At 38.1% G+C, this 25,884-nt stretch overlaps 1 protein-coding gene across 1 annotated transcript in view; it reads right to left on the minus strand.

Annotated features, from left to right (window-relative positions):
• Window positions 1–808: 808 nt before the first annotated feature.
• LOC113228950 (vinculin-like) overlaps window positions 809–25,884 on the minus strand; it is a 98,262-nt gene continuing 73,186 nt past the window's right edge. The window contains exons 22-24 of the mRNA XM_026462392.1: window positions 10,743–10,907; window positions 9,856–10,042; window positions 809–884 (exon numbers count right to left, since the gene is read on the minus strand). Of these exons, the coding sequence (XP_026318177.1) occupies window positions 809–884; window positions 9,856–10,042; window positions 10,743–10,907 (428 nt within the window). The remainder of the gene's footprint in view (window positions 885–9,855; window positions 10,043–10,742; window positions 10,908–25,884) is intronic.

Genomic DNA, 25,884 nt, shown 5'->3' on the forward strand with positions numbered 1-25,884 from the left:
ATACGTGACGTAGCGATAAAATGGCGAGATTATAATTCTTCCACTGTATAGTTGAATAATTATCGACTATTTTATTAAGATTTATTATAAATGTTAGACAACATCACATGCGTTGATCTGATCCCAAAGTAAGTAACTAAAGCATTTGTGTTATAGAAATCAGAAACAACGACGCAGTAACCCACAAACCCAGAGCCGAGACGATATAGATAATTTAAGTACTTTTCTACACTGACCCAGCCGGAAACAAAAAACCGGAGTGCAAGCCACAGAGGTCGTCAAACATGTATTTTTACATGTAACACTGTTGTAATTTCTTTTTTTGCGTGGGCCTATTTTATATTAAAAAAAGTCGTACTCATGGTTTGTGTTTACGTTCTCTTTGTATGATTTTACTTGGCAAGTGTCGACTGTACATATATCGTTTTTGGAATACTCTTATAGCAAGACGAGTAGAGCGAAAATGACGAAATTCGATTATCAAATCCCAGAAAGTTTGGTCATTACTCTAGGTAGTTTGAATCTATTTATCCAGACACCTAATTTGTAGGATATGAAATGAAGCTTCAGTTACTAATTTCCCTATTTTATGTTACTGTGTACCGATAGAAGTTGCAGGATAATAAGCCCTCAACAAACAAGGCTGACCATTTCGCGTTATCTAATGATTTCACCGTTTCGACGTGCAGGTTTTTTTAGATTTAGTAATTAATAATTTAATAAAGTTTTCCATGTGATTACGAATACCGATAGTGCGAAGATAATTGTGCGAAAGCTATAATATGCGATGGCTTATTTTCACGTATATTCAGTTGCGCGAAGGTTTGAAAGCGCGATGGTTCATATGCGCGAATGACGATAGCACGAAGACAAATTTGCGCAAGCTGGAATGCGCGAATGGTTAATCCTACGATGATTCATTACCTTCACGGAAGTTTTAGTGGAGATGTCAATAGTTTGGTATTTTTTCCCGTGCGCTTTTATTTCAATGAATCGGTCTGAAAAGTTCGTGAAATTCTTATGTATCCAATTTCACGAATTTTTGAGGTCAATTGATTTTTTTAACTTATAATCATTGTTTGTTTCTTATATAATAACGCACACACTCAATATAGCCCCGCACTAGGGAAACCCTGTGTCGCGGGTGCCATGGCCACATACAGATACAACCACAAAGTACACCCATACTCACGAGAGAAATAAATGTAAGCCATAAAAATATTTCTCGCGGCCCGGGAATCGAACCTGAGACCTGTGCGGCATGGTAACCGTTCGGCCACGGAGGCAGTTGAAGTAGGATTAACTATTCGCGCATTCCAGCTTTCGCAAATTTGTCTTCATGCTATCGTCATTCGCACAAATGAACCATCGCGCTTTTAAACCTTCTCGTAACTGGATATTCGTGAATGTAAACCATCACGCATTATAGCTTGACTGTCATCGCACTACCATAATTCGTATAATCGGCATTCGCAATCACGTGGGAAGCTCTGACCAACAATAATGTAGCTATTCTACTTCTTACAATGTTATACCGCGCGTCTGAGTTCACATTGTGATGTAATAGAGAACAACCAATTAAGTGTCCGAAGAAATGGCGGTACAAAAATACATATAATTGCTTTTGCATAATTTTCATTGATGTCGTGTATTTAAATGAGCAAGTATAGCACGTCGATGAAATGTGTTGTAACGTTATTAATGTTACGATTTTTGTGTACAGTGCAGTGTTATTAACTATGCTTACACACATGCTATTAACATATTTTTTTAAAGTACGCTGTGATAGCCATTTTGACGTTAGTCTACTCATCAAGTTTCGTATTAATTCATAACTACGTTGAAGGAGCTAATTGATGTACATTGCAATAGTGACGTGCATTTTACGACACAGCTCGGCATTTGTTTTACGAAATTCGAAATTTTAAAAAATGAAATCTAATACGATCGTCGCTTATGGGATCGCTGGCCAGGACAACTTCTGCCTCCGGCAAACTCGCGTCAAAGCTCAATGCAAAACCAAGCAGTTTCGAATTGACGATAGGTAGGTAGGTAGTAAACATTCTTATTTTCGTTTTATTACTACTTTTTAATCAGCTACCCCTTGCAATATACTTGTTATAAATCTAAAAACTTTTGCGACCCACATTGGATTATATTTTTTTCGATAATGAATTGAGATTTGACCTCAGTATTGTAGTCTGTAAAACGGCCATCATAGTGCCGGTACTGTAGTAAAGGTGTTACTTCGTATTTACGCCGGAGGCGTAAGTTATGTGAAATCCAAATTACACGTCTAAACCGATGAACCAATATTGACGAATTTTGATATAAGAGGCTCTAGGCTTAGAATAATAACGCATAGAATGATAATTTCATATCAAACGAACTGTCACAAGTGAGGCAAAAATCAAATTCATGCAGGCTAGTTTTAGTAGTAGGTTAATTTTCATACAAGTTGAAACGCGTTACTTCCTTGTGGAATGTGATGTTAGTATCTGTTTTATGTTTGTCTGACATATTTTTACACTCATTTACCGCACATTTTGTCATTTTTAGCTAAAATTCTAGATCTGTTCGCGGTGCAAGTTGACCTTGAGCACTGAAGGCCCGCCCGCTCGTGTAGGCCCATTGGGCGCGCTACAATTTGCCTCACTTAGCGTGTGCGGACTAGGTTTCTATGCGTTATTATTCTAAGGCTCTAGGCATAATTTTTGTCACAAAAATAAACCTTAAACGTATCTCATAAAGAGTGATTATTCAGGACATGGCAAAACTCAATATTTATTTTAAATTTCATATCAAGGGTTTGGTTGCATTAAGGTAAGTGTACTCTTTGACATTGTCCCAAAGTATGACAATTCTGCATTATTTTTTTTAAATAAGGAAACAGATACTGATATAACTACAAAACCGTGTTACATGTACTAGTAATGGTGTCGCCACTTTGTAGTTTATAGGATTTAGACTAAACTGTAATACCTACGTACCTGGTTCAAATATTCTCAATGTAGATATTAAGGGACGACAAAAGATACTTAATTTATAGGTATATAAGCGGGTAGAAAGACACTGAACCATGATGAAAGTGTTCATAACACTACATTGTGCTATGACGAGGAACCGTAGTGGACCTCCAGCCTTTTTTTTTGACGGGGGAAATCTTTATGGATACCCCTGAGCGCAGAGAGACCCAGGGACTATGTGGGGACTCTCCCTCCAGACTGGAGGGCCTACCCCACTAAAACCCCCCCGGGTTTCCCTCTCGCCGGTTGAGTCGGCGCCATGGAATCAGTGAACATTCACCACGACGCCGCCGCCGCCTTAGCTTACGCCAGGGCTCTCGCGCCAACGGAGGGGCGAGTCGGTTGTCCTCCGACCCATCGCGCACCTGCTCCGCGGCCTCCTTTTGCGACATAACCTCTGCGCAAAAGGAGGCCACCGCCTCTCAGGACTCCTCGCTATCGAGCATGGCGGCAACAACGCTCGGCAGCGAGAGGGTGGACCTCCAGTCTCCCCTTTAGTCCAACCTCAGCCCAACAGGTTTCAATCTTCGATAGCTAGTAATCGCGGTGGAAGTGTACATGCCAGCTACTACCGACCCGATTGATGCCAAAGACAGGCACCCACAGTTATACGCGTCAATGAGGCTAGTATACTGCGGGTCGAGTCAGCCCGTGGCAAATTGAGTCATAGAAAATTTTTGTTTACAAGATTAATCTCGACAATTAACTTAGTTGTGTGTCTTTCCACCGTGTCTATGCATGTCGTAATGTTAAACAGTACATAGAGGAACTTACCAGTTGTTTGTCTCTTAGGGTACATTCACTTACACAGCCATATCTTCAATTTTAACCAAACTGAAGTGCTCTCGGTTCCCGCCATTACCGTTGACGTTACTGCCATCTCGATAGTGTTAAAATAACAAGTTAGCAAAGGCAAAACAGTGTTACCACAATACAAAAAATGGGTGAAGTTCGTTTACTCACCAAATGATTGATTATCGCGTGTCTCGCGACAAATGGTATATAATGAACTCCGTTTAGAAGCTTTCATCGATTCAATCAATATTTTTTCAATGTAGCGATTGCTTTTGCGAACAGGTGACCGAAGTTGAATGTGCTTCCGCTCACGCGATGCGCTCCTCCTACCGCAAAATAGCGGCTATTTGGTGTCGCAAAATAGAAAAGGATTCAGTTTAAATACAAGTTTTTATAAATAAAAAATATTATTCTGCATTGCTAAATAAATACCCTCCGTACTACCAGCAAAAACATCTCAAATAAAATGCAGTAATACACCGCAAATCCTGCACTTAAAAAGCACTAATGACATTTTTGGTGTACTTGGATAAATATGATAATATTCCGTTTGAGTGGTTCTAACGTTTACCATGAAATTACTCCTTAAAGTATAGTTTATAAACATTTATATTCAGGGTAAACTTAAAAAACGCTACTTACGGTATGTTTTCAATAAATAAACAACGAAATCACCAGCCCAAACAATACTCACACGATTGTCGTGACGTATTTTTGAAGTTGTTTATTTTTTTTAAATGACAGACCCAGGCATTAAAAACTTTATGGTTTGCTAGAGTAGTTACCGAAATAGCAATTAATTTTAGTGCTTTTACCTGTTATAACTTCGATATCCCATAAATCGGTATAAAATCACCACCGGCACCTCTAGGTGTGGTATGCCTCTACGGCTGCATGTATCGCGTGAGCGGTTAGTTAGTGTTCTTACAAAAATCGTTAAGACTTTGAGTAGTTTGAGTGTAATTTTTAGTCGGAAAAAATTTAAATTAAAAAATTAGTCGGAATTCTGTTATTTATTGGTAAGTGTTTATTAAAACTATTAGATAACTGTACAAACAACGTGTTGTTTTTATTGATATACATATATTGTTTATATTTTATTTTAGAGGTATGTCAAACACTGGTGCAAAATTTCAATGTTTAGCAGTAGTTGACACCCATGTCAAGCACTCGTACAAATGAATATTCGAATATTTTTTAATACTTAATTTCGACCATTTGGTAGGCGAATTACTCTATTAGTAGTAAGTTTGTATGGGTAGTTTGAGTAGTGTTTGACATGGGTGTCAAAGACTGTTTTACTATGGGGACCTTAGAAGATGGAAAAAATAAAGGGAAGGAGCTACCTTATCTGCGGAATAGACGTCTCTACCTAAACCAAAAATGTCCACCACAATTGGCGAATTTAGTGTTGTACCAAATCATAGAAAAGTCAATATCGACATGCAAAAGTATGGCATGAAAATTGATACTGTTGTTACTCTGTTTTATGTTTGCAAATTTGTGTAGTTAACTGTAATCAAAGTGTAATCAAAATGATGCATACTAGGCTATTATTACTAAGCAAGTAATGAGCCATTTTAATCAAAATTAAATATAAAGTTATTTACCAATGAATGTAACGATGGAATTCTATTGGAAGTTCTATTTAAATTTGAATGGAGCGAACAAACGAAGATGGTATTTGGTCCAATGTTTATGTTCGGCAGTCCTATAACTTCCAACCATTCTTTCTTTTTTCATTTGCGGGTATAGTTTAAAAATAATAATAATGAAATAATAAAAACCTCGTAGTGAATTGTTTCAATAACAGAATATCGATAATATGTATGCTTACGAGAACAACACTATCTCAAAATAATCATTATCAACAATCATCAAAATATTTTTTTTTATTCTAATGTAAGTGTGCGTTTGACCTCCATCTCACCTGATGGGATGTGACGACGAGGTCGACGATGGAGCATGCACACCTAATTAATTCCTATTCACTCTCGCCTTGAAAAGGTTCAAGTTATAACGTTCAGGGAACAAGTCTGCAGGCAGGGAATTCCACTCCACAGCCGTTTGCTATATAAATGTGGAAGCGTAACGCTTCGTGCGAATCTTTGGAATATCCACAACATAGGGGTGGAAGCCAAGCCGACGCCTAGTCCCCCGATGATCGAAAAGGGAGGCGGAATTAAATCGTGTAATTCCATCGCACACTCTCCGTGATATATCCTGTAAAATACCGATAATAGCCATATGTATTAAGTACAGTACGTCGGTATGCGGATCGGGAGCCTAAAATGGATATGGGCAGGACATGTTGCTAGTCGGGACGAACGACCGATGGACCAAGGCGGTCGATATCAGTAGCCGGAACCATAGAGATAGAGATATATTTATTTGTAAGCGTACACGGTAAATACAGTTTTCTCAAACATGCTCGGAAATGTTTGCATTAGTTTCAAAAAATAAACATGGAAAGATTGTCATTTATGGGCTATGCGTCTTCTTCCCGGCAAAGGCTTGCAAAGTAAGTGTGACGGCGCGTGTACACGCTAAGGGCGCGTGTATACGCTAAGAAAAATCTCCGGGCCTATGCGAGAATTCGTGTCGTTTCTACATACGAACTGTGTACACTGCTTCGGCGCTGGACACTAAAAAAATCTTGTCTACCCCCAACGCGACGCGCTCTGCCGCTATCGCAAACGAACGTTTATGCGCGTGGACTGATTTTACAAAGTACCACTATTGCACAACTAATTTCATTGCGACAAATAAAATGCACGATTTACTTATAAGTTATAGTTAGACGAACGACCCGTATTGTGGGTCAAAACCTTAAAGATTTATAAAGATAAACGACGTACTTTTGCAACATATAATTTGCAATCACCTTTTTTTTTTATTAATAGTCATCATATTTCTTCACACAGTCGGTAATAAAACGACAGCTACCTGGAAGTGCACTGACACGTTTACCCTACACACGTCTCCCCGAAAGCATTCGTATCGTGTACATACTCATCATTTTCTTGTCTGCAACAGACACGACATCTTTTCGTGGCTAGATCCGACAAAATTCATGTCGTGTAAGAGTAAGAGTCAGAAGAGGAAAAATTTGATTTTAGAGGGGTATATTCACTTTAAAGTTAAAAATAAAATATTGTATGAGTAACTACATGATATATTCAAGCATAGACATTAATCAGAAACATAAAACAATAAAATTTCCCCGATAGATAAAAATCACGAAATTACCTCTTAACTTTCACATTTTTTCGATTTATCCTCGAAATGCTACAGGACAAAAATTAGATAATTAATTATATTTATGCATGAACGACAACTGTCACTACGGATTTTTTTAATTCCTTTCGTTTTAAGAGTTATTCCGCTGAAACGACTTTGGTACTTTTAATGCGCAAAATTCAATATCTCCTGTCGCATGTCACGCGAACTTCAGGCATATATTTGTTTCACAAATTTGGGCGGAGTCAACTTCAAAACTTTTTTGGCATGCTCCCTCTTAAGCATTTCTTCTGTGGGATAAAAGCTCGACTTATGTGAACAGAGTTGTTGATGAGACTTACACAGTGTCGATTGAGCCGGCATGCAAATGATGAAGATCATCGTAGCACTTATTCTACGCAGAAGAAGTGGCGCGTATCAGCTAGTATCCATCAGTGCCGAGGCGTGAAAATTGTATTTAGTAAAGCCAGAGCAAAACATAAAACACTTGCCTTAACGAGTGGTGCCTTGGCGACGATTACGCTCAACACTTATTAGCACACAATTTACTAGAACACTTTATTTCACTAGTTAATTATATTGTACACGTAACATTGAGCGTAAAATGTAGTAAATTACTTTTATATTTATAATATATGATGACACGTGGAAAATTATAGGCAAGCCGGTGGGAATTGGGTTATATGGACTCGTCGCTACTGGTACCTATATAAATCAAACAAATAAGTAACCCCGAATGAACGTAAATTTATCAAAATAAAATTGTCCCAACGACTATCATGATGATTGTCTGTAATAAGGGTTATTTTCTCTTCCTATTGTTTGTATTTATATTTTACGTGATTGAAACGTGTAAAAAGCCTTTTTTGGAGATTGTTATTAATTGTGTTATACCATAGGTTTACAAACTTTTTGGCATACCGGTAAAAACTTGGGCATGATGAAAAAAATTTTAAAATTTCGACCACGAAACATATTGAAAACACGTATCCTGTATATTGACCTAACATATATCGCACTGCTATTACAAATTTAACTGCCTCCGTGGCCGAATGGTTACCATGCCGGACTGCCACGTAGAGGTCCCAGGTTCGATTCCCGGGCCGGGAGAAATATTTGTATGGCCTACATTTATTTCTCTCGTGAGTTTGGGTGTAATTTGTAGTTGTCTATGTGTGTATCCATGGCACCCGCGACACAGGGTTTCCCTAGTGCGGGGCTATGTTGATTGTGTGTATGTTATATTTCTATGCTTATTAGTTCTCTATAATAGTGTTATAACTCAAAATATGTGAAATTCAAGATTATACCATTGTTGAACGTAGAATTTGATTCTCTACAGGTCAATAAAAACGTCGTTAGAATATTGTAAAAAACAACTAAAAAATGTCTACTTAACTACTTAACTTAAAATGAGCCACGCTTTATATGACCTAGTTCTGGCCAATATTTTTTATTTTTAAATATGTATATTTGATCTTTCACGGGAAGCGAGGACTTCATTATTCGTCGATTCTGAGAAAAAACACTAAATAATGAAATCCGCAAAAATAGTTTCATTTCCTATACACTTTTTGAGTTAATACACTATTATATTCACAATGCGCCATATGTAGTGTAGTTTATATAGATAATTCAGGTTTTTTTTGCTTTCGAGGCCCCTCTACGACCTTTATACGTCCCCTGGGGTATTAAGCACTTTGGGAAACGATGGTGTAGTTTTTTTAAAATTACTGCCTCTGTGGCCGAACGGTTACCACGCTAGACTGCCACGCAGAGGTCCTGGGTTCGATTCCCAGGCCAGAAGAAATATTTGTATGGCCTACATTTATTTCTCTCGTGAGTGTGGGTGTAATTTTTAGTTGTTTTCAAAGGTTTCCAATGGAGTGATCCAACAAAAAGAAATAACGGTCTCCGTGATTTACATTTTATTTTTGGAATACACTTTCATTTTCGTCACCTTATGTCAGGTTTGGACTTGTTACACAAACGCATATTATTACTGGTACATAAAAGTCTCGAAACCAAACAAACACTTAAAAAATATTATGTCACATGTTTTCTTCACACCCCTAAACCTACTTCGGTGTGTGTAGTTCCACAATCCTCTTATAAACTATTTAGTAACAATAGAGCCGGAGCTCACATGGATGTGAAAGCGTTCGTCCAGGGTAGTACTGCCACCTTACCTATTTCAGTAATGTATACACGTACGTCTCAGGGTGACGGGCGCTGTGGCAGTGCACCTCAGATCTTTGCGATTTAAATCTCTTAATGGCACTGCAACTGTTATGGACAGGCGTGTAGATTACCGTCAGTAGTTACTTGTCCGTCCCGTCACTTAATATTATTAAAAAAAAAAGAAAAAATAAACTTGAAAAAAAAATAAATGTGTATTTATACACAACAGAAAAGTAACTTACTTCACGCATGATTATAAAATTGTCAAAATAAGTATCTATATAGTTATATATGTACATCTATAGAAATAAACGTCTATACGGTTATATGTATATGCACATTTCTATTAAGTATGTCGGTTTTCTTATCTGTTTATTTAAATCCTATTGTTGATGTGATTTAATCATGTGAATAGTTTTAATATTCTTTTTTATTTTTTTTTTATTATTGTTCATGTTTTTTTTTGTTTACGTGAGTGTCTGTGTTTGTACAATAAACAATTTTTCATTCTTTCTTCCTTACAAAATTGAAAAAAGAATAGTATGTATATCATGTAGATTCCTCCGAACAATAAAACGCCTGAAACAGAGTGCTGACATACCACCAGACGTACCTCTTCAATGGGCACGGATGCTTAGGCAAGTTCCTGTGCGAAGTGCTAGGTAGGGAGCCGTCAGCAGCATGCCACCATTGCGAAGCAGCCGCGGACACCGCGCATTGCACGCGCGATGAGTGCCCAGCTTGGGCGGAGCCTCGCGCCTTGATGTCCGCGGTAGTAGGAGCACCCCTATCCTCCCAGTCTTGGTGAGAGACATGGCTGAAAGCGAAGAGGCCTGGAAGGCCTCCTTCAGTGGTGTCGTCATAGCGCAGAAGAAAGCGGCGGAGAGAGAGCGGGAAGACAACGTCAACTCACCTTAGCCGCATAGCGCCCTAAGGGGGATCTGCGGGTCATAAATCGGGAGTCTGTTGCCTGCAATGAAGGAACCCGTGCTGAAAGGCGCCCCTAGGATTCAAAGTCTTCAAATTGCGCCGCTTCTACACCTACCCACACAGACCTGTCATCAATCCCGTGTAGTATGCATTTCGCAGCTCTTTTGCCCTTAATATCACAGCGATTAACTAAGGCAACTTTTTCACAGAAATAGGTCTCTAACGAATCCCCAAACACAACAGAGAGCATTTATCCATAGTTTTCGTCGGCAGGGAATGCATTCCTAAGCTTGCTCTGCCATTCAAACCAGTTAAACAAAACAGATGGTAATCCTTCATACCAAAGTTTAGCCATACCGGCGAACTTTGGTAATGCATACCTAATGTACAATATGCCTATCAGTCCAATCATACAATACAGCAGCCATCAACTTTCATCAACTAGGTATTGAGTCTGTTTCTTCAATGAAGGATCAAATCCCGGAATAAGGTTGGAATTAGTAAAAGATTCCTTGTTTTTACTTTGTCTCAACCCTTGAATCATATCAGCTTACTTAGTAAACAACTCACGTGTATTCTGAAGCCTTCCTGTGCCTCCCAACTGGTGGCCGGCTTCGATGTGATGGTTGGACTGCACGTTCGCGTCTTCGCTCCTGATGCCGTACTTGGGGTGACCTGGTAGTGCAGCGTTCTCTAGATCGTCATGTAGTACGACGAGGTCTGCTCCTGCTCTGTCTGTTTCTCAAGGAATGTGTTACGGATTCTCTTAAAATTTCTTCATTCAACCATTTTTCGATTTCGTATGGGCCTTGGGCCCTCGATTGTGGACACATACTCACTGAAACAGGAAGACATAACCGACATATTTTTTGTACAACTGTGGACAGATTATTATCATCTAACATCAAGTCAATGCACAGTCATAAATTAAAGTAATGTCGGGGCATATATCAACCATTAGCTTATATTCATTCACATAAAATCATAAAAGTGGAAGTCAGTACCGAGGTAAGGGAGGCCCATAAGTCCTTAGAAAAGTAAAATTTGAATTAAACGAAAACGGCGCGCGTGAGCGGTGCAGGGGAAGCGGGGGCAGTAACTTCGGTTTCTGGGAATTTAGTCGCGATGGAGCGTTTCACCGGAGCGGACCGTGCGTTTTGTGTGCGCGAGTTTTATCAAAACAACAATTCGGCAACCGTTGCGAGGCGAAAATTTCGAGAACACAAAGGTTTACACAACTTTGATGACACCCCAGCTCTCCAAACGATTAAGAATTGGGTTGCTAAGTTCGAGGAGACCGGTTCGACGTTAGATAAACCACGGTTGGGTCGCCCAAGAACATCACGTACGGAACAAAACATCGACACAGTGGCACAATCTATTCGTGAAAATCCAACACAGTCAACTCGTAAGCGTTCCAGTGCATTAAACGTATCCAGGACATCGTTACAACGGATTTTGAAAAAAGATTTACTTATGCACCCTTACAAAATTCAGTTGGTGCAAGAATTAAAAGAAACTGATGCTATTCAGAGAGTGAATTATGCTAATGAAATGTTTAATCGGTTTACTTCGTTCAATAACATAATGTTCTCTGATGAGGCACACTTCCACATTAACGGACACGTTAGTAAACAAAATTGCCGCTATTGGAGTCCGATTAATCCAAAACTTAAGCACCAGAAGCCCTTACATAGCCCTAAAGTTACAGTTTGGGCCGCTATGTCAGCCCATGACATCATAGGGCCTTACTTTTTTGAGGACGGCAGAGGGCGTGCTGTTACTGTTACTTCGGAACGATATGTGGCCATGATCGAGGAGTTTTTCACACAAAAATTGCAAAACTTTCCAGGCTTTAATGCCCGAACATGGTTTCAACAGGATGGAGCAACTTCCCACACCTCCAATACTGCTATGCCCGTTATCCGTCAACTTTTTCCAAACAAAGTTATCTCTAAGAGAGGAGACATTTCGTGGCCACCACGTAGCCCGGATCTGACTCCAATGGATTTTTTTTTGTGGGGCTACCTTAAGGCTAAAGTGTACGACTCTAACCCGCGGTCAATTAATGACCTAAAAGAAAACATCCGCAGAGAAATGGCAAGCATTTCAGCACTGACGTGCCGCGCAGTCATCGACAATTTCAGAAGGCGTTTGCAAGAGTGTCGTGACTGTAACGGATTACATTTGGACGACGTTATTTACAAAAAATAATTCCCGTTTTTCTAGCTATATTTACAAATAATAATATTATTCATAATGTAATTAGTTTTATTTTAATTAATTTTTTTCATTACTAAGGACTTATGGGCCACCCGTATAATAAAAAAATAATAGAAATAACACGAATAAAATTCCTATAAAAAAATTAATAAAAAAAATCCTTATGTACTAATCATGCTTTCCTTTATTCTCATTTCACTTGATAATTGATGTATAATTACTAAGATAGAGGGCAATATCATAATTTTGCCTTTATCTCGCATTGTATGCACACACAAGGTGTTATATGTCGTTATTGTATATAACACCTTGTGTGTGAATATAGCAAAATATATTTCAAAATAAATAGAAATCTACAAAAGAAGACAGCTACATAGCATATTACGACTAATTCATTTCTATTCGTGTGTAACGACGCGTAAACAAAAACAAGAAATCCGTTTAAATGGTGTACGTAGATTCACACGGTCATACACGTTCAAATAAGGTAAAGTTAAAGAATTATAATGGAGACAAATTTACTCACGCGTTTCGTTCCCAATTGTGACGTGGACTCCTCCAAACACTTCAATAAAACGCCGTATTAACAAAAGTGATTTATTGAATTATCTATCCGTCCAACTATTTATAATATGTAACTTTAAAATGTATTCACAAAACGCCGTAACTTGAACATTAATATGCTTAATTTACCTTAAATAACTAATAAAAAGAATTTTTCTATTTTTTTATAATTTCTTACAATCATTACGAAATAATTTTGAATGTCGATAGCAAAAAAAAGCAAAACAACAAATATCGTAAAACGCAACACAAAAACCAGTATGTTTATACAATACAACAATGACAATAATTTCCAAAATACGGCTATGAAAGTACTTGTTCCGAAGCGCTAATAACGTATCACAATTATACTTCAGCTACAAAATTATATTAGCATAGTACCGATGAGGTGGGTGATATAGAAGCACAGAGGGGGAAGCCTGCGAAACGATGCAAGTTAAGTCACCGTTCGTTCTGCCGACAACGTAAACTGCAATTATAAAGGCCCAAAATCTTGTACCTATGACACACCATTGTTCCATAGTCCACTACGCATGCGAACCGCATATAAGAAAGAATATTAAGTAACATTTATGCCAAGACGTTCTCGCTAGACATTGTTAATAAACAACTTTGCCATAAAAATAATAAAACCATTTGATTATGCATACGAATCAGATTAACCTCTCGTAATATGTGCAATTTCATAAAATGAGAGGCTGCAACGAATTAATTAACCTTTTAATAATTTTATCTATCTAGGTAGTTTAAGTATTGTCGACATACCATATGTGGGGATTGCGGGCTAGATTTTTTTCTTAGCGCAACTGTTCAGTCAATTCAAACGGCTGCTAGATTAACGTCACAAAGTAAAAAAAGTGATAAAGAAAGTTATCGGATGGAATTACCATATACTTACTGGAATTACCATATACTACCCGTATACGATGAGGCGCGATTGCCTCAATTGAACAGCTTGGTTTGATGCACTTTACTTTTTATTTTTATGGCTCCATCATTATGAGAAATGATGATTTTGCCAATGTCACGGTTGAAAGAGAAAAAACGAAACAAAAAAAAAATTCGCTAAGCTCTAATAGGACATTAACCGGTGTTGGTAAGTTGGACCACGGGAGTACTCAGTTGAGAATGTAAAACAAAACAACATTTATAAATATATGTTATTTAAGTGGATAAATTTACATAGAGTAACAATATGGGGGGAGAACACTAAAGTTAAGAGGTTATTTATGTTAATGAGCGGGGGAAATTTGAAGAAAGTAAGTTTGATGCACAGTTCTGCTTCTTCTGACCCTGTGCATGATGACATGAATACTATTTTTTTTGTTTATTGGCTCCGGTTCTAGTCCATAACCAATATTGTAACTGAGGATTTAATGAAGAGTGGTCCACCACTCGCAGATGTGCCGTATCCGGCGGTCATGACCAGGTGAATGAGACGAAATTACTTTTTACTCAAATCACCAGGCCACGACTGACTATAGAGCACATCCTTTTTGGTGAGCCTTTGTTGCATGAATATAATGGCAATAATTTTTCATAATTGCATATCACGCAGTTATTTTCCTGCGCACCTTATGCGAATGTTGTTCCAATATTAAAAAATAGGACAGATGACCTAAGCAACCCTACAAACTAACGACCAATCTCGCTTAACAAATCCATTTATTACGGAAACGGTAAAACTAAATAAAGCTTCGTTTGGATTTCGGCCTGGTTTGTCGACGGACATGGCTATATTTTACCTCAAAAATACCATAAAGCATTACTTAAAAAGACAAAACTACTGTCTATGGTTTGGCTTTCACGACCTAAGTCGTGCTTTTGACACCATTAACTACGAACTATTGCGGTCAATGTCTGTCGAGATTCTGGTAGAAATCAGATTAACCTTTATGTAATCGATTTGATGGAGGAGCTAAGCAGAGCTGCAATCGGCAGTCATGTCGCAGGAGATTATGCAAACAACTTTAGTTGTACTGACGTTATGGCACTGTTGAGTACCTCTGTTAGTGGAATTAGGAAACTTATTGACGTATGTGAACGGTATGCTGTCGCTTATGGTCCATTATAACGTGAAAAAGATAGAACTGATGAATGAGACCGCCGCTTGACGTCGCCCTTCCGGCCCTCACCGAGCGTTTACACTACGCCGGAGTCACCTCTGAACTCCGACCCTACGGGTCAGCGCGTGGGGTTACACGCGTGACGGTTTGAGGCCCGCATCCCTCCAACAGAGGAGTGTCGCAGGAAGGTGGAGCTCCTCTACCGGCATCGCCTTCGTTTACAGCACGCGGCACCGCGAGGATCAGTATGTTCGGTGTTCAATTATCTACAATCCGCTGAGATGGCGCGCTGAAAATCGGGATGGTTTGGCCACGGGGAAACGCGTAACTACACCATGCCCGTGGAAGGGTTGGGGCACAAGTCCTCGGTATTTCGTTAATAGCACGAGTTTTACATCTCGCCACTTGCGTCCGCGCCAGCGCTCAACCAAAAAGTAGTGTTGCGCGTTTCAGAACATAAACAATTTCTGAAACTAGCTATCGGTATAGAAACGGCTTTGACGTTTTAGCTGTCGCCACCAATTCTGTTCCCAGTCTGAACGTGTTAAATTTAAATGCAATTATGCATGCAATTAGTTATTATTAATATCATGTAAGTATAATCAATCAATCTCGTTAACTTGAAGTTAAACTGCCACTGAAGACTGATTGAAATAATACAACAGTAAATACGGCAAATTCATTTGTACTTGCAACGTTTTCACAACTTAGAAAAGAGCTTTGCAAAGGGCCCTCAATATTATATATTGTTTCGATTTTAAATATACATGAACACATTTCTTTAGGTCATGCTAAAGTGAAGATAGGAACTACCATTGTACTATAAACCTCATCACGCAATAGAAAGTTTAGATAACCGAACTAATAAACCGCGTGCTGTGATGATTCTGCTCATTCAACAAACTGTGCCAGCTTAAATGACATATTATGCAATGGCTCAGTTCTTCAAAAACAATTATATGATATTATTCTAATTTCATTTCGTGAAAAGAAAGATGTCATTGTGTGCGACATACGCCATATGTATAGACAAATCATGATTCATCCGGGACGTTGAGTTTTACAATGGCGTGACAATCCAAGTGATCCATTACAATGTATACAATAGCAAACTATGCGTTGACAAGTTCCTCTTACTCTTACTTTGCAAGTCGATGCTTGGTGAGGCTTGCCAAAATTTATCAAAACAACTCATCTGCTAGCCATTCAGGCTTTTTTACGGGGCTCCTATTGTGATGATATTCTGTACGGTACAGATAATATCCAGAAGACCCTACGACTAATCGTAGAGCTTATAGCTTTGTTACAATTGGGCAGCTTTGACTTACATAAGTGGTGTCCCAATGACATTAGCCTTTTGGTGGGCATTTCAGAGACGAAACAAGGCCTTGATTTAAGAGATCTAGATCAGGATCGCCAATGGTTAAAACATTAGGACTGTTTTATGATGCCAAGGATTATGTATTCAAAATGAATGTTTTGAGTTCTATAAGTAAAATGCTTGGCCCAGAGCCCAGAGGGCTTCACTGGTCCTATTATTGTTTGTGCTTGTGTAACTTGGAGTGGGACACATTTCTATCTATAGAGCTCGTTGAAGTTTGGGAAAAATTTTGTTCCAGTCTTACAGGCATGCTGGATATCATCGTAACACGCGATTTCCACTTGATTGAGTCTACACACATTGAACTAATCGGCTATTGCGATGCCTCCTCAAGTGCATACTGTTGTTGTATTTATTTAAAGTTTAAAATTGACAATGCCATACCAAGTGCAGCGCTAACTTCAAAGTCAATGGTCGCCCCCTTGAACTCTACACCTACAATTCCTGAATTAGCCAAGCTCATGTTCAAAATTGCATCATTATTCAGGAATGTCAAAACTGTAAATCTGTTTTGTGATTCAGTACATGACACATCGAGTATATAACCAGAAATAGAGACGAAATAAAGGCCATCCATCCCTGGCAACTCAATCAGGCAAATAGGCCTTATATCACTTTTAAATATCAACTCTCGTTTGCGCTGAAATCACAAATTAGAAAGCTGAAATTGTGCAGCGCCAACAACTGACCTGTATGTACGACAACGTATAATCCAAAAATGTTCTGCATTTACTATAATAAAGATAATATCTCTAACAATAAAAACTGTTCCATTCGGTGATGTGGGAAAAACAGCAAAACATCGGTAATTAATATTAAATATGTAATTATTCGAATTTCGTCTCTTACAGAAAAGCTCAACTTAAACTGGTCGTTTTGAAGTGAAACAATTGACGACACCCGTCAATTGTTTCGAATTCGGGTTGGCCAGTCGGAGCGTAGTTGTCACAGTAACGATTTGGCAGAATAGTTTTCAAACAAATTAAAGACATCTCGTCTCTATTTCTGGTTATATACTCGACGACATGACATTAATAAGTTGACACAATCTATGCACTGGCACTATACACACCCAGCTTGCTTAATCCAGCTGATGTTTTGTCGAGAGGTCCAACTCCTCAAAATTTAATCAAAAACACATTATAGTGGCATGGTCCGAATTATCTATGTAGGTAACAAAAATGGGTAGATTCCATCATAGAATTCCCGTTGCCATATCTATCTGAGCATTCTGAATGTACAGTCAGCCACAACAGTGTTGTTGCAAAAGATTGTGACAACGTGTTGATGCCAATCTTTACAAAATTTTCAAGTTTACATAAAATGTAGCACATAATGGTCTACATAGTAAGGTTAATTAATAAATGTAAAAAATTGCTTTTGCGTACTGGAAGCCTTTCTGCAGGGGAAGGCTGTATGCTATCATCAGGTGCATACAGCGACGTTATTTTTCAGAAAAATTTTTTTTTTAATATTATTTAATTATTTTTATAATTAAAAAAAGTCGTGAAATCGAACCTAAATTCTCTAAATCCTTCCATAGATGAAAATGGTTTATTTCGGTTAGGTGGAAGATTGCATAACGCACAAGTTCCCTGTGTAAAAAGGTTCCCTATAATATTACCTAAAAATGTCACTTTACAAGACTCATTATTGTTAATAAGCATCTTACTCTGTTACATGACGATTAGAGACGCATATTAAGTTGTCACGCGGGGCCCACGTAATTAAATAGAATGCTCGGTCTACATGAATTTTATTGTAGAAATAAACTCTTTATTTCTACAATTCTGTTCTTTTCCCTTCGTATACTCTTATACGAAGGGAAAAGAACAGGTAAAGAAAAGAGTAAATGCTGTAACAAAACATATAGGTATAAAAACAGGTACAATCGTATAAAAACACCCCCTACTTAAATACAAGTTATGGTAAAAAGCAACTTACCCCAAAAGGGCCTGTAATTTCTAGAAATACTATGATTTATAAGCGTTTCTGTTACATGATTTCCAATGGTATTACAAATGTATACTTTACAAGCAGTTAGGTTACATGATTTAACTGGTCAGAATTTTACGTCAAGTCGAGCTCGTGTGCTCGCTTCGGAAATTTAGTAGAAAGTCGAGATGGAAAGAAGAAAAGTAACCTCACGTGCAGCAGATATTATATCATTGCTCAACAAACGCATTTCAGTAACGAGAACTGAGGACCCATCCTCGACCGCAACCGTATTCAAGGAAGCACTTGGAGGCGTACGAGAGATGGGAGCAGCGTCCTTCCGCGTACCAGAGTCAACGGCGCCAAAGTCCAACGTTGGCGCACTTTTCACACTTCCAATTACATTTGTCATCTCTCATTGTATTATAAAAGCGCTTCTCGCTAACATTGGTACACAGCAGATCGTAACATCGCTGACAATGGTAGTATTTTAAAAGCTCACGTGTTTTGATTTCTTGCGAACACCGGTCGTACGTACCCTTCCTAACTACACACACTTACTTACTTAAAACTTAAAATCACGCATGCATTTGTTGTTTTAATGATTACTTTTAATTAGATATAAGTGTGTCAATTAAATGAAAAAACATTTTTCGTTCTTTTTTTCTTTCCATTCAGACCAGGCTCTGTCATACACTTGAGGTAGGTATGTACTCATTTCCTAAGTTTAAAACTTACATTAAAAGTATTTTAGTTGAAAAGTCATATTACAAAATTGAAGTTAGTGTGTTTTAGATAAAGAAATATGGGAAGACAATGAATCTAAATTCCACACAATTATGATTCAAAATGCCATAGCATGGAAGTTTATTTGAAAAGAGCAATCCCTAGAGTTTCTTGCTCGTTCTTCTCAGGGAGGGCAGCGTAGTGAACGAGCAGTAGCTTAAAAAATGACGTTTTCAAGTGTAAAAAATTTAACTTAGACTTTGACTACTTATTAAATTGCATAAGTTTGGAGTCTGAAAATTCTGTCTGAAAGCATAGTTGAGTCCAAATCGATAGATGTCCAAAAAAGGCCAAATCTCCGGCGCTAAACCAAAAGTGTTAGTACACCATACTACAACAATACGTGCGTAATTGATGATGATTTCACAAGGCGTTATGCGTACACGTATAACAAACGAAGTGCGGGCGCGCATTACGTGAGCAATTTTCTCACAAATGCCAGCAACTCGCCTTATTAACCTTTCGATTTGGTCCACGATACGACCTATTGGTATTTTGAGCTATGGCTTGCTCGTGCTGCCGTTATGTGACAAGCTTGCTTAGAAGTCAGGAGAAAGCGTATTGAGCACAGCGACCGATGAAACATATTACAAGGAACAGGAGGTCATCAAAATACCCATTGTGCCTACCCTATGGATTCAATGGACTTACGCCAAAGAGATTGTTAAATAATTTATTGACTTGTAACGAAACCAGGCGAAGAGGATGTCGAGCAGTGGAACTTAAGTAACACATGCCGAACCCATGTTGGGTTGCACTCCCGCTTGTATTTATCCTTTCAACTTTTAAAATAATAAACAATTTTTATTCTAATAATGTCTTAGGCTGTGGAGAGGGGAGAGTCTAAAATAGACATAATAATAATAAAGCACACACTCAACATAACCCCGCACTAGGGAAACCCTGTGTAGCAAGTGCCACACACATAGACAACCATAAATTACACCCAAACTCACAAGATAAATAAATGTTGCCATACAAATCGACTCATCCGTAGAACAAAGACCTATGTGCAAGATTGCTTATTCTCAGGACATTATACATTTCGTTCGCTGTTCTTAGCAGTGAAAATCAGATCGACGATAGATGGATCGATTTTATAGTTCCGAAACGAAATAATACATCTAATTATGCAAACACCTATTAGCTAGGTCTTATTTTGCATTAGGATATTATGTATTTATCCTATTTTCGTTGTATAATCACATCGGACTCTGTTCTTCGGATGAGTCGAAATATCTCTCCCGGCACGGGAATCGAAGCTGGGGCCTCTGCTTGGTAGTCCGATAATTAAACTTAACTTGTCGATTAGCTAGATTTCGAGGGACGTAATGTGTCGATTTTAGCAAATACTAAATTTTTTTTAGAGTTTTGCGCCTAAGTAAGGACGAGCAAAACCAATATTGCACGTAAATGCGGCGCAATCTGTTACGTCAACGGGTCACGTCCGACCGTTTCCATGTTAATCAAAGCACGACGAACCTGCGCAAGCACTCGCGTTACGAGAAGTGACGTGCAGAATAGTTCAGTTTATAAACTAACAACACAGGTCATCTGTCATGGTGCTTTCTATCACGATATGCTAAATATAATAATAACTTTCGTATATCATTGCAAAAATAGAAGAGAATCATTTTTACAAATAACGTGTACAGTGGTAAGAAGGGGTAAATGATTACAATTGACATACTAAGTGATATTTAGTGCACGTTCTGGTCGAGATCGACAAGATGACTTACCGCATCATGCTACTTGTCGCAGTTATGTTGCGTAAGCCGGCAGCGCACGCACAACTATTTAGATCACACCGGACACTACATTTTAATGTTATTTATATTACGCGTCGTGTACAGAAGTTAACATTGTAATAATCATATAGGTACTAAAAAATATGGTTCTTTTTAAATACCTATACGCTGTCACATGAATTTTTGTTCTTTTTTATTTTGTTTATTAGTTGTATAATTGAGTCAATTTATTGGCAGATATACAAATCATATTTCTGTTGCAAAAACGAGCGATTCGTTATGTGTACAGTCAAGAGCACATCAAGCTTGTCTTTGTACTCTGGACCGTTCTTATCGTAAGCGGCATAGAATTGGATTTAAGTCTTAAGTGCCTGATATCATGATTGTGGCATCACAGTACAATTACTCAAATATTTTGTATGGCCGTAAAAATATACATAATTTCATTAAGAAAAAAGACATCCATAATATTAACCTTAGAACTAAGTCCAAACTCATGGTACCACGATTTCGTTTAACTTAAACTATTCTTTTATGGAGAACTGTATACGTTTTTGCAATGAGATTCCGGAGAATATGTTAAGATTGTCATTTTCTAAGTTTAAAACTTACATTAAAAATATTTTAATTGAAAAGTCATATTACAAAATGATGAAAAGTATGTTTTAGATAAAGATGTGTGGAAAGACAACAGAAGTCTAGATTCCACACAATTGTGATTCAAAGTGTATCCCATAGCATTTAAGTTTGTTTGAAAAGAGCAATCCCTAGAGTTTCTTGGTCGTTCTTCTCAGGGAGGTCAGCGCAGTGAACGAGCAGTTAAAAAATGACGTTTTCAAGTGCAAAAATTTCACCCATGGAATAAATGATTATTTGACTTTGACTTTATAATATTTATTTAAGAAAGACACATTCGAATCTGTTAGGATTGTAATGAGTAGGCTCGTACAGCAGACTGGTTCCCAATTTTTTACACATTTTTTTACAACACGGGACCTAAGGATCTAGGAGAAGGGCATAGGCTTCTTTATGTCACAAAAATATACCTTAAAGGGGATGAAATAGGGAATTATATAGAGAACCAATTTAATAAAAAACCAAAAACTATGAAAATTAGCATGGTACATTAAGTTTTTCAAAGTGCATTTTTCTACGCGGACGCGGACGCTGGCAATAGCTAGTATATTATATTATACTATTGTAGTATATTATACCATTTTTTTTAACCGACTTCAAAAAAGGAGGTTCTCAATTTGACTATAACTCCGATTTGTGAACTAATTTTGATGATTCTTTTTTGTTGGAAAGAGGGTTAGAGATGTTCCACCTCTAAGGGTAGCAAACTAGGGGATGAATGACTTTTGATGATGTCCGTTTTTTAGTACTCTGTATTGAGATTATGTAATAAACTTTCACTTAATGACAAATTATAAAATGGCTATAGTACAAATTGCATTGTTCAATAACTACTAACATTCATAGTAAGTAAGGGTCGTATTCTAGAACTCTACTCAATGCTCAAGTCAGGACTTGAGTATGGTTTAAAGCACTCGAAATCATACTCAAGTCCCTTCCATTAGGGTCGTATTTCCAGCGCTTGTGTTTCCAGTGCAAAAAAAAAGTAATAGTAAAGTAAAATTAAATAAAAAAAGTAAAGTTTTTGTTATTGATCTGTAACAAAATTAACAAGTTTCATGATAGATATCATTTGTAATACCCAAGATATAAACTTGTACCTCAGAATCTTGGTAAAGTATATTAAATAATTTAAGTCCTGTCGTTCAACCCATGGCAAAGATGGTTGCTTAAAAACTGTACACAGACATTTCGAGAAGAGCCAAGAGACTGCTGTTGGGCGTGCTTAACTTGGCGAGAGCACTGTCGTGCCTCCAAAATAAGACTTCCTATTGTTTTCACGTAAACACAGTCATTTTGAGGTTAACCACGAAATGGCGATAATATGCACATCAAACGCAGGTTTTAGACGTGATTGCAATGTTACTTGAGATATTTATCAAACTCTTCTCAAGTTCAGGTGCTTTTCAACCGGCGAGGCGCGACGAGGCGAGACGAGGGATTGAAATTTATATGGTCAAATTTCAATTCTCTCCTTACGCATCTTCCGTGGAAATGGTCTGGATTGACGAGGATGTGCGAAGCCAGAAATTAAATATTTGTTAGATGTAATATTTAACAATTTAAAGTATTGTTGCGTACATACCAATAGTATTCAGCTGAAGTAGAAAGAATTCGTCTCTCAGAGAAGTACTGCCACCTTAACTATTTCTGCAGCCAAGCAGTAATGTTAGCATTACTGCGTTCCGGTTTTGAAGGGTAAGGGAGCTGGTGAATTTACAGGCACATGGGACTTGCCAAATTATGTCTCAGGGTGATGGGCGCAGTGGTAGTGCCCCTCCGATCTTTGCGATCTAAAGATCTGAGTGGCACTGCAACTGTTATGGACAGGCGTGTAGCTTACCATCAGGCGCACCACTTGTTCGTACCGTCATTAGATATTATTAAAAAAATATATTTATTACCTAAGCAACGGAAACCGATTTCTCGCCATTAATCGTAATATTAACGGCAATGTTTGGTGGAAATAGGCTGGCCAGATTTCAATTCCCGTGTCGCCTCGCCTCGTCCCGCCTCGCCGCCCGGTGGGAAAGCACCCTTAGAGCGATTACACACGGATACTTTAAGCAGCGCGTCTGCAGCCATTTAGTGATGCAATAGCGATGCAGTCGCTAATAGTCTACCTTTGCACACACGCGCGACTTAAGCAGCGATACAATCGCGATGCACGTATTTAACGATTCAACATAAGCTGCTGCATCAGTGCAGTCGTGCGTTTGCATCGATGCAACCGCCTATAATAAATCGCAAGTGCCGCGATGCAAACGCGTGTTTGTGTCGCTGCTAAAAGTTTGCCATATCGATTGTGAACTGGCTACCGGTACTACCTCAGTTTTTACAACTTTACAGGATGAAGAAAAATATTGTTTGCGTTATTTATATAACATCTGGTTTATTAACTAAAAATACGTAGTTTCTAAACAGTTTTATTACACATGTTATTAAAAACAATGGAATTTATTGCAACGCTGCGGAGTATAAAATAATGTAAAATGCTATTAAAAAGTGAAATCTTTAGAAAATTGTGATAGTACCGGTTGTCAGTTCACAGTCGATATGTAACCGTTCTTAGGCTCGACTCACACTGGCGCAGAGTCGAAGCGTTGCGTCGCGTACTGTTCAACTGATCACGGTCTGTTGGGCGTCTGACGCCTCACTGCGCCCAAGTAACGTGCGGCAACCATAATAAGTAATAATAATAACGCACACACTCAACACAGCACCGCACTAGGGAAACCCTGTGTCGCGGGTGCCATAGACAACCACAAATTACACCCAAACTCACGAGAGAAATAAATGCAGGCCATACAAATATTTCTCCCGGCCCGGGAATCGATCCTGGGACCTCTGCGTGGCAGTCCGTCGTGGTAACCGTTCGGCCACAGAGGCAGTTAGAATACATGTATATATAAATATACCTAAATAAACTTTAACGTACTAATAAATATATACACGTTGCAAACTAGGACAATGTTAGAAGATATTTACGCAATTCTATCCGAATATTTAGTGTATTTTGTTCCGAGAAGTGTAAAGTTATCTACGTAAGTAAATTTCTGTTGTTCTTTAAAGTGAGACTGGTCTTGTCAATGTAGTAAAAATCCTTTCCGGTTTGCCCTCAGCCTTCCTTTAGCCCACTGTACATCTATCAAATTGACTCTGCTTCTTATTTGTCAAAACCACATTATCGGTCTTCGGTAGTCCTTGTCTAACTTGATTTCAACTTTAGTTTAAGTTACTTAGTTTTTGATATTAACAGTAAGTATAATGTATGTAGTAGGGTTCTGTGAGGTGGCCCTCTATAAATCGTCTTGTACTTTCAATTGTCTTTAGTATGGTTTTTTTACGACAACAAGTGACGACAAACTCATGGTACCACGATTTTGTTTAACTAAGGTAAACAATTCTTTGATGTGGAACTGTATACGTTCTTACAATAAGATTCTGGAGTATATATTAAGAATATAATTATTAAATAGAAAATTCATATTACAAAATCAAAGAGCATTCGTTAGATAAAGATGTATGAAAAGGCAACATGAGTCTTGATTCCACACAATTATGATACAAAGTGTATTCCAAAGCATTTAAATTTATATGAAAAGAGCAATCCCTAGAGTTTCTTGCTCGTTCTTTTCAGGGAAGTCAGCGTAGTGAACGAGCAGTAGCTTAAAAAATTACGTTTTCAAGTGTAAAAATTTTACCTATGGAATAAATGATTATTTTGACTTTGAGACTAACATGTCGTATGTATGGTGGCAAAGACTCACCTGTCCATGGTTGTATTACGTTGTGTATTTAACTCTTGTCGTTCATATTCATTGGTAGAGACCAACATTACAGCTTATCCATCCTATTTATATTTGGCACTAGGTAACTTATCACAAACTCGACTTTCTTTTTTACGAAATAACGTTTGTTGGATGTTTGTCGCAAAGACATGATAAGGTTAACTTATTTCAGGTTATATTTAAGGTTAAGTTGGTTTTAAAAGAAAAAACATTAACCTCTCAAAATTACTTTCGAGGTTATGAAACTTCGAGAAAACTTTATTTCTGGAAAATGTCATTTCGGTCTTCTAATTGATAGGTAAAGGTAAGATAGGTCTTTAGTAACAGTAGAGCTTCTTATGAAAGGTTTCGTCCAGGGAAGTACTGTCACCTCGTCTATTTATTTATTATTTAATGTGAAAGGTACGGGTGCTGGTGAAATTGCAGACACATGTGACTTGTCAAATTATGTCTCAGGGTGACGGGCGCAGTGGCAGTGACCCTTAGATCTTTGTGATTTAAAGCTCTGATTAACACTGCAACTGTTGTGGATAGACGTGTCCAGGCGCACAACTTGTTCGTCTCGTCCACGGAAGAAAAAAA

Source organism: Hyposmocoma kahamanoa, unplaced genomic scaffold (genome assembly GCF_003589595.1).
Source record: "Hyposmocoma kahamanoa isolate Upper Pololo Valley unplaced genomic scaffold, ASM358959v1 263, whole genome shotgun sequence".
In the NCBI taxonomy this organism is placed as follows: domain Eukaryota; kingdom Metazoa; phylum Arthropoda; class Insecta; order Lepidoptera; family Cosmopterigidae; genus Hyposmocoma; species Hyposmocoma kahamanoa.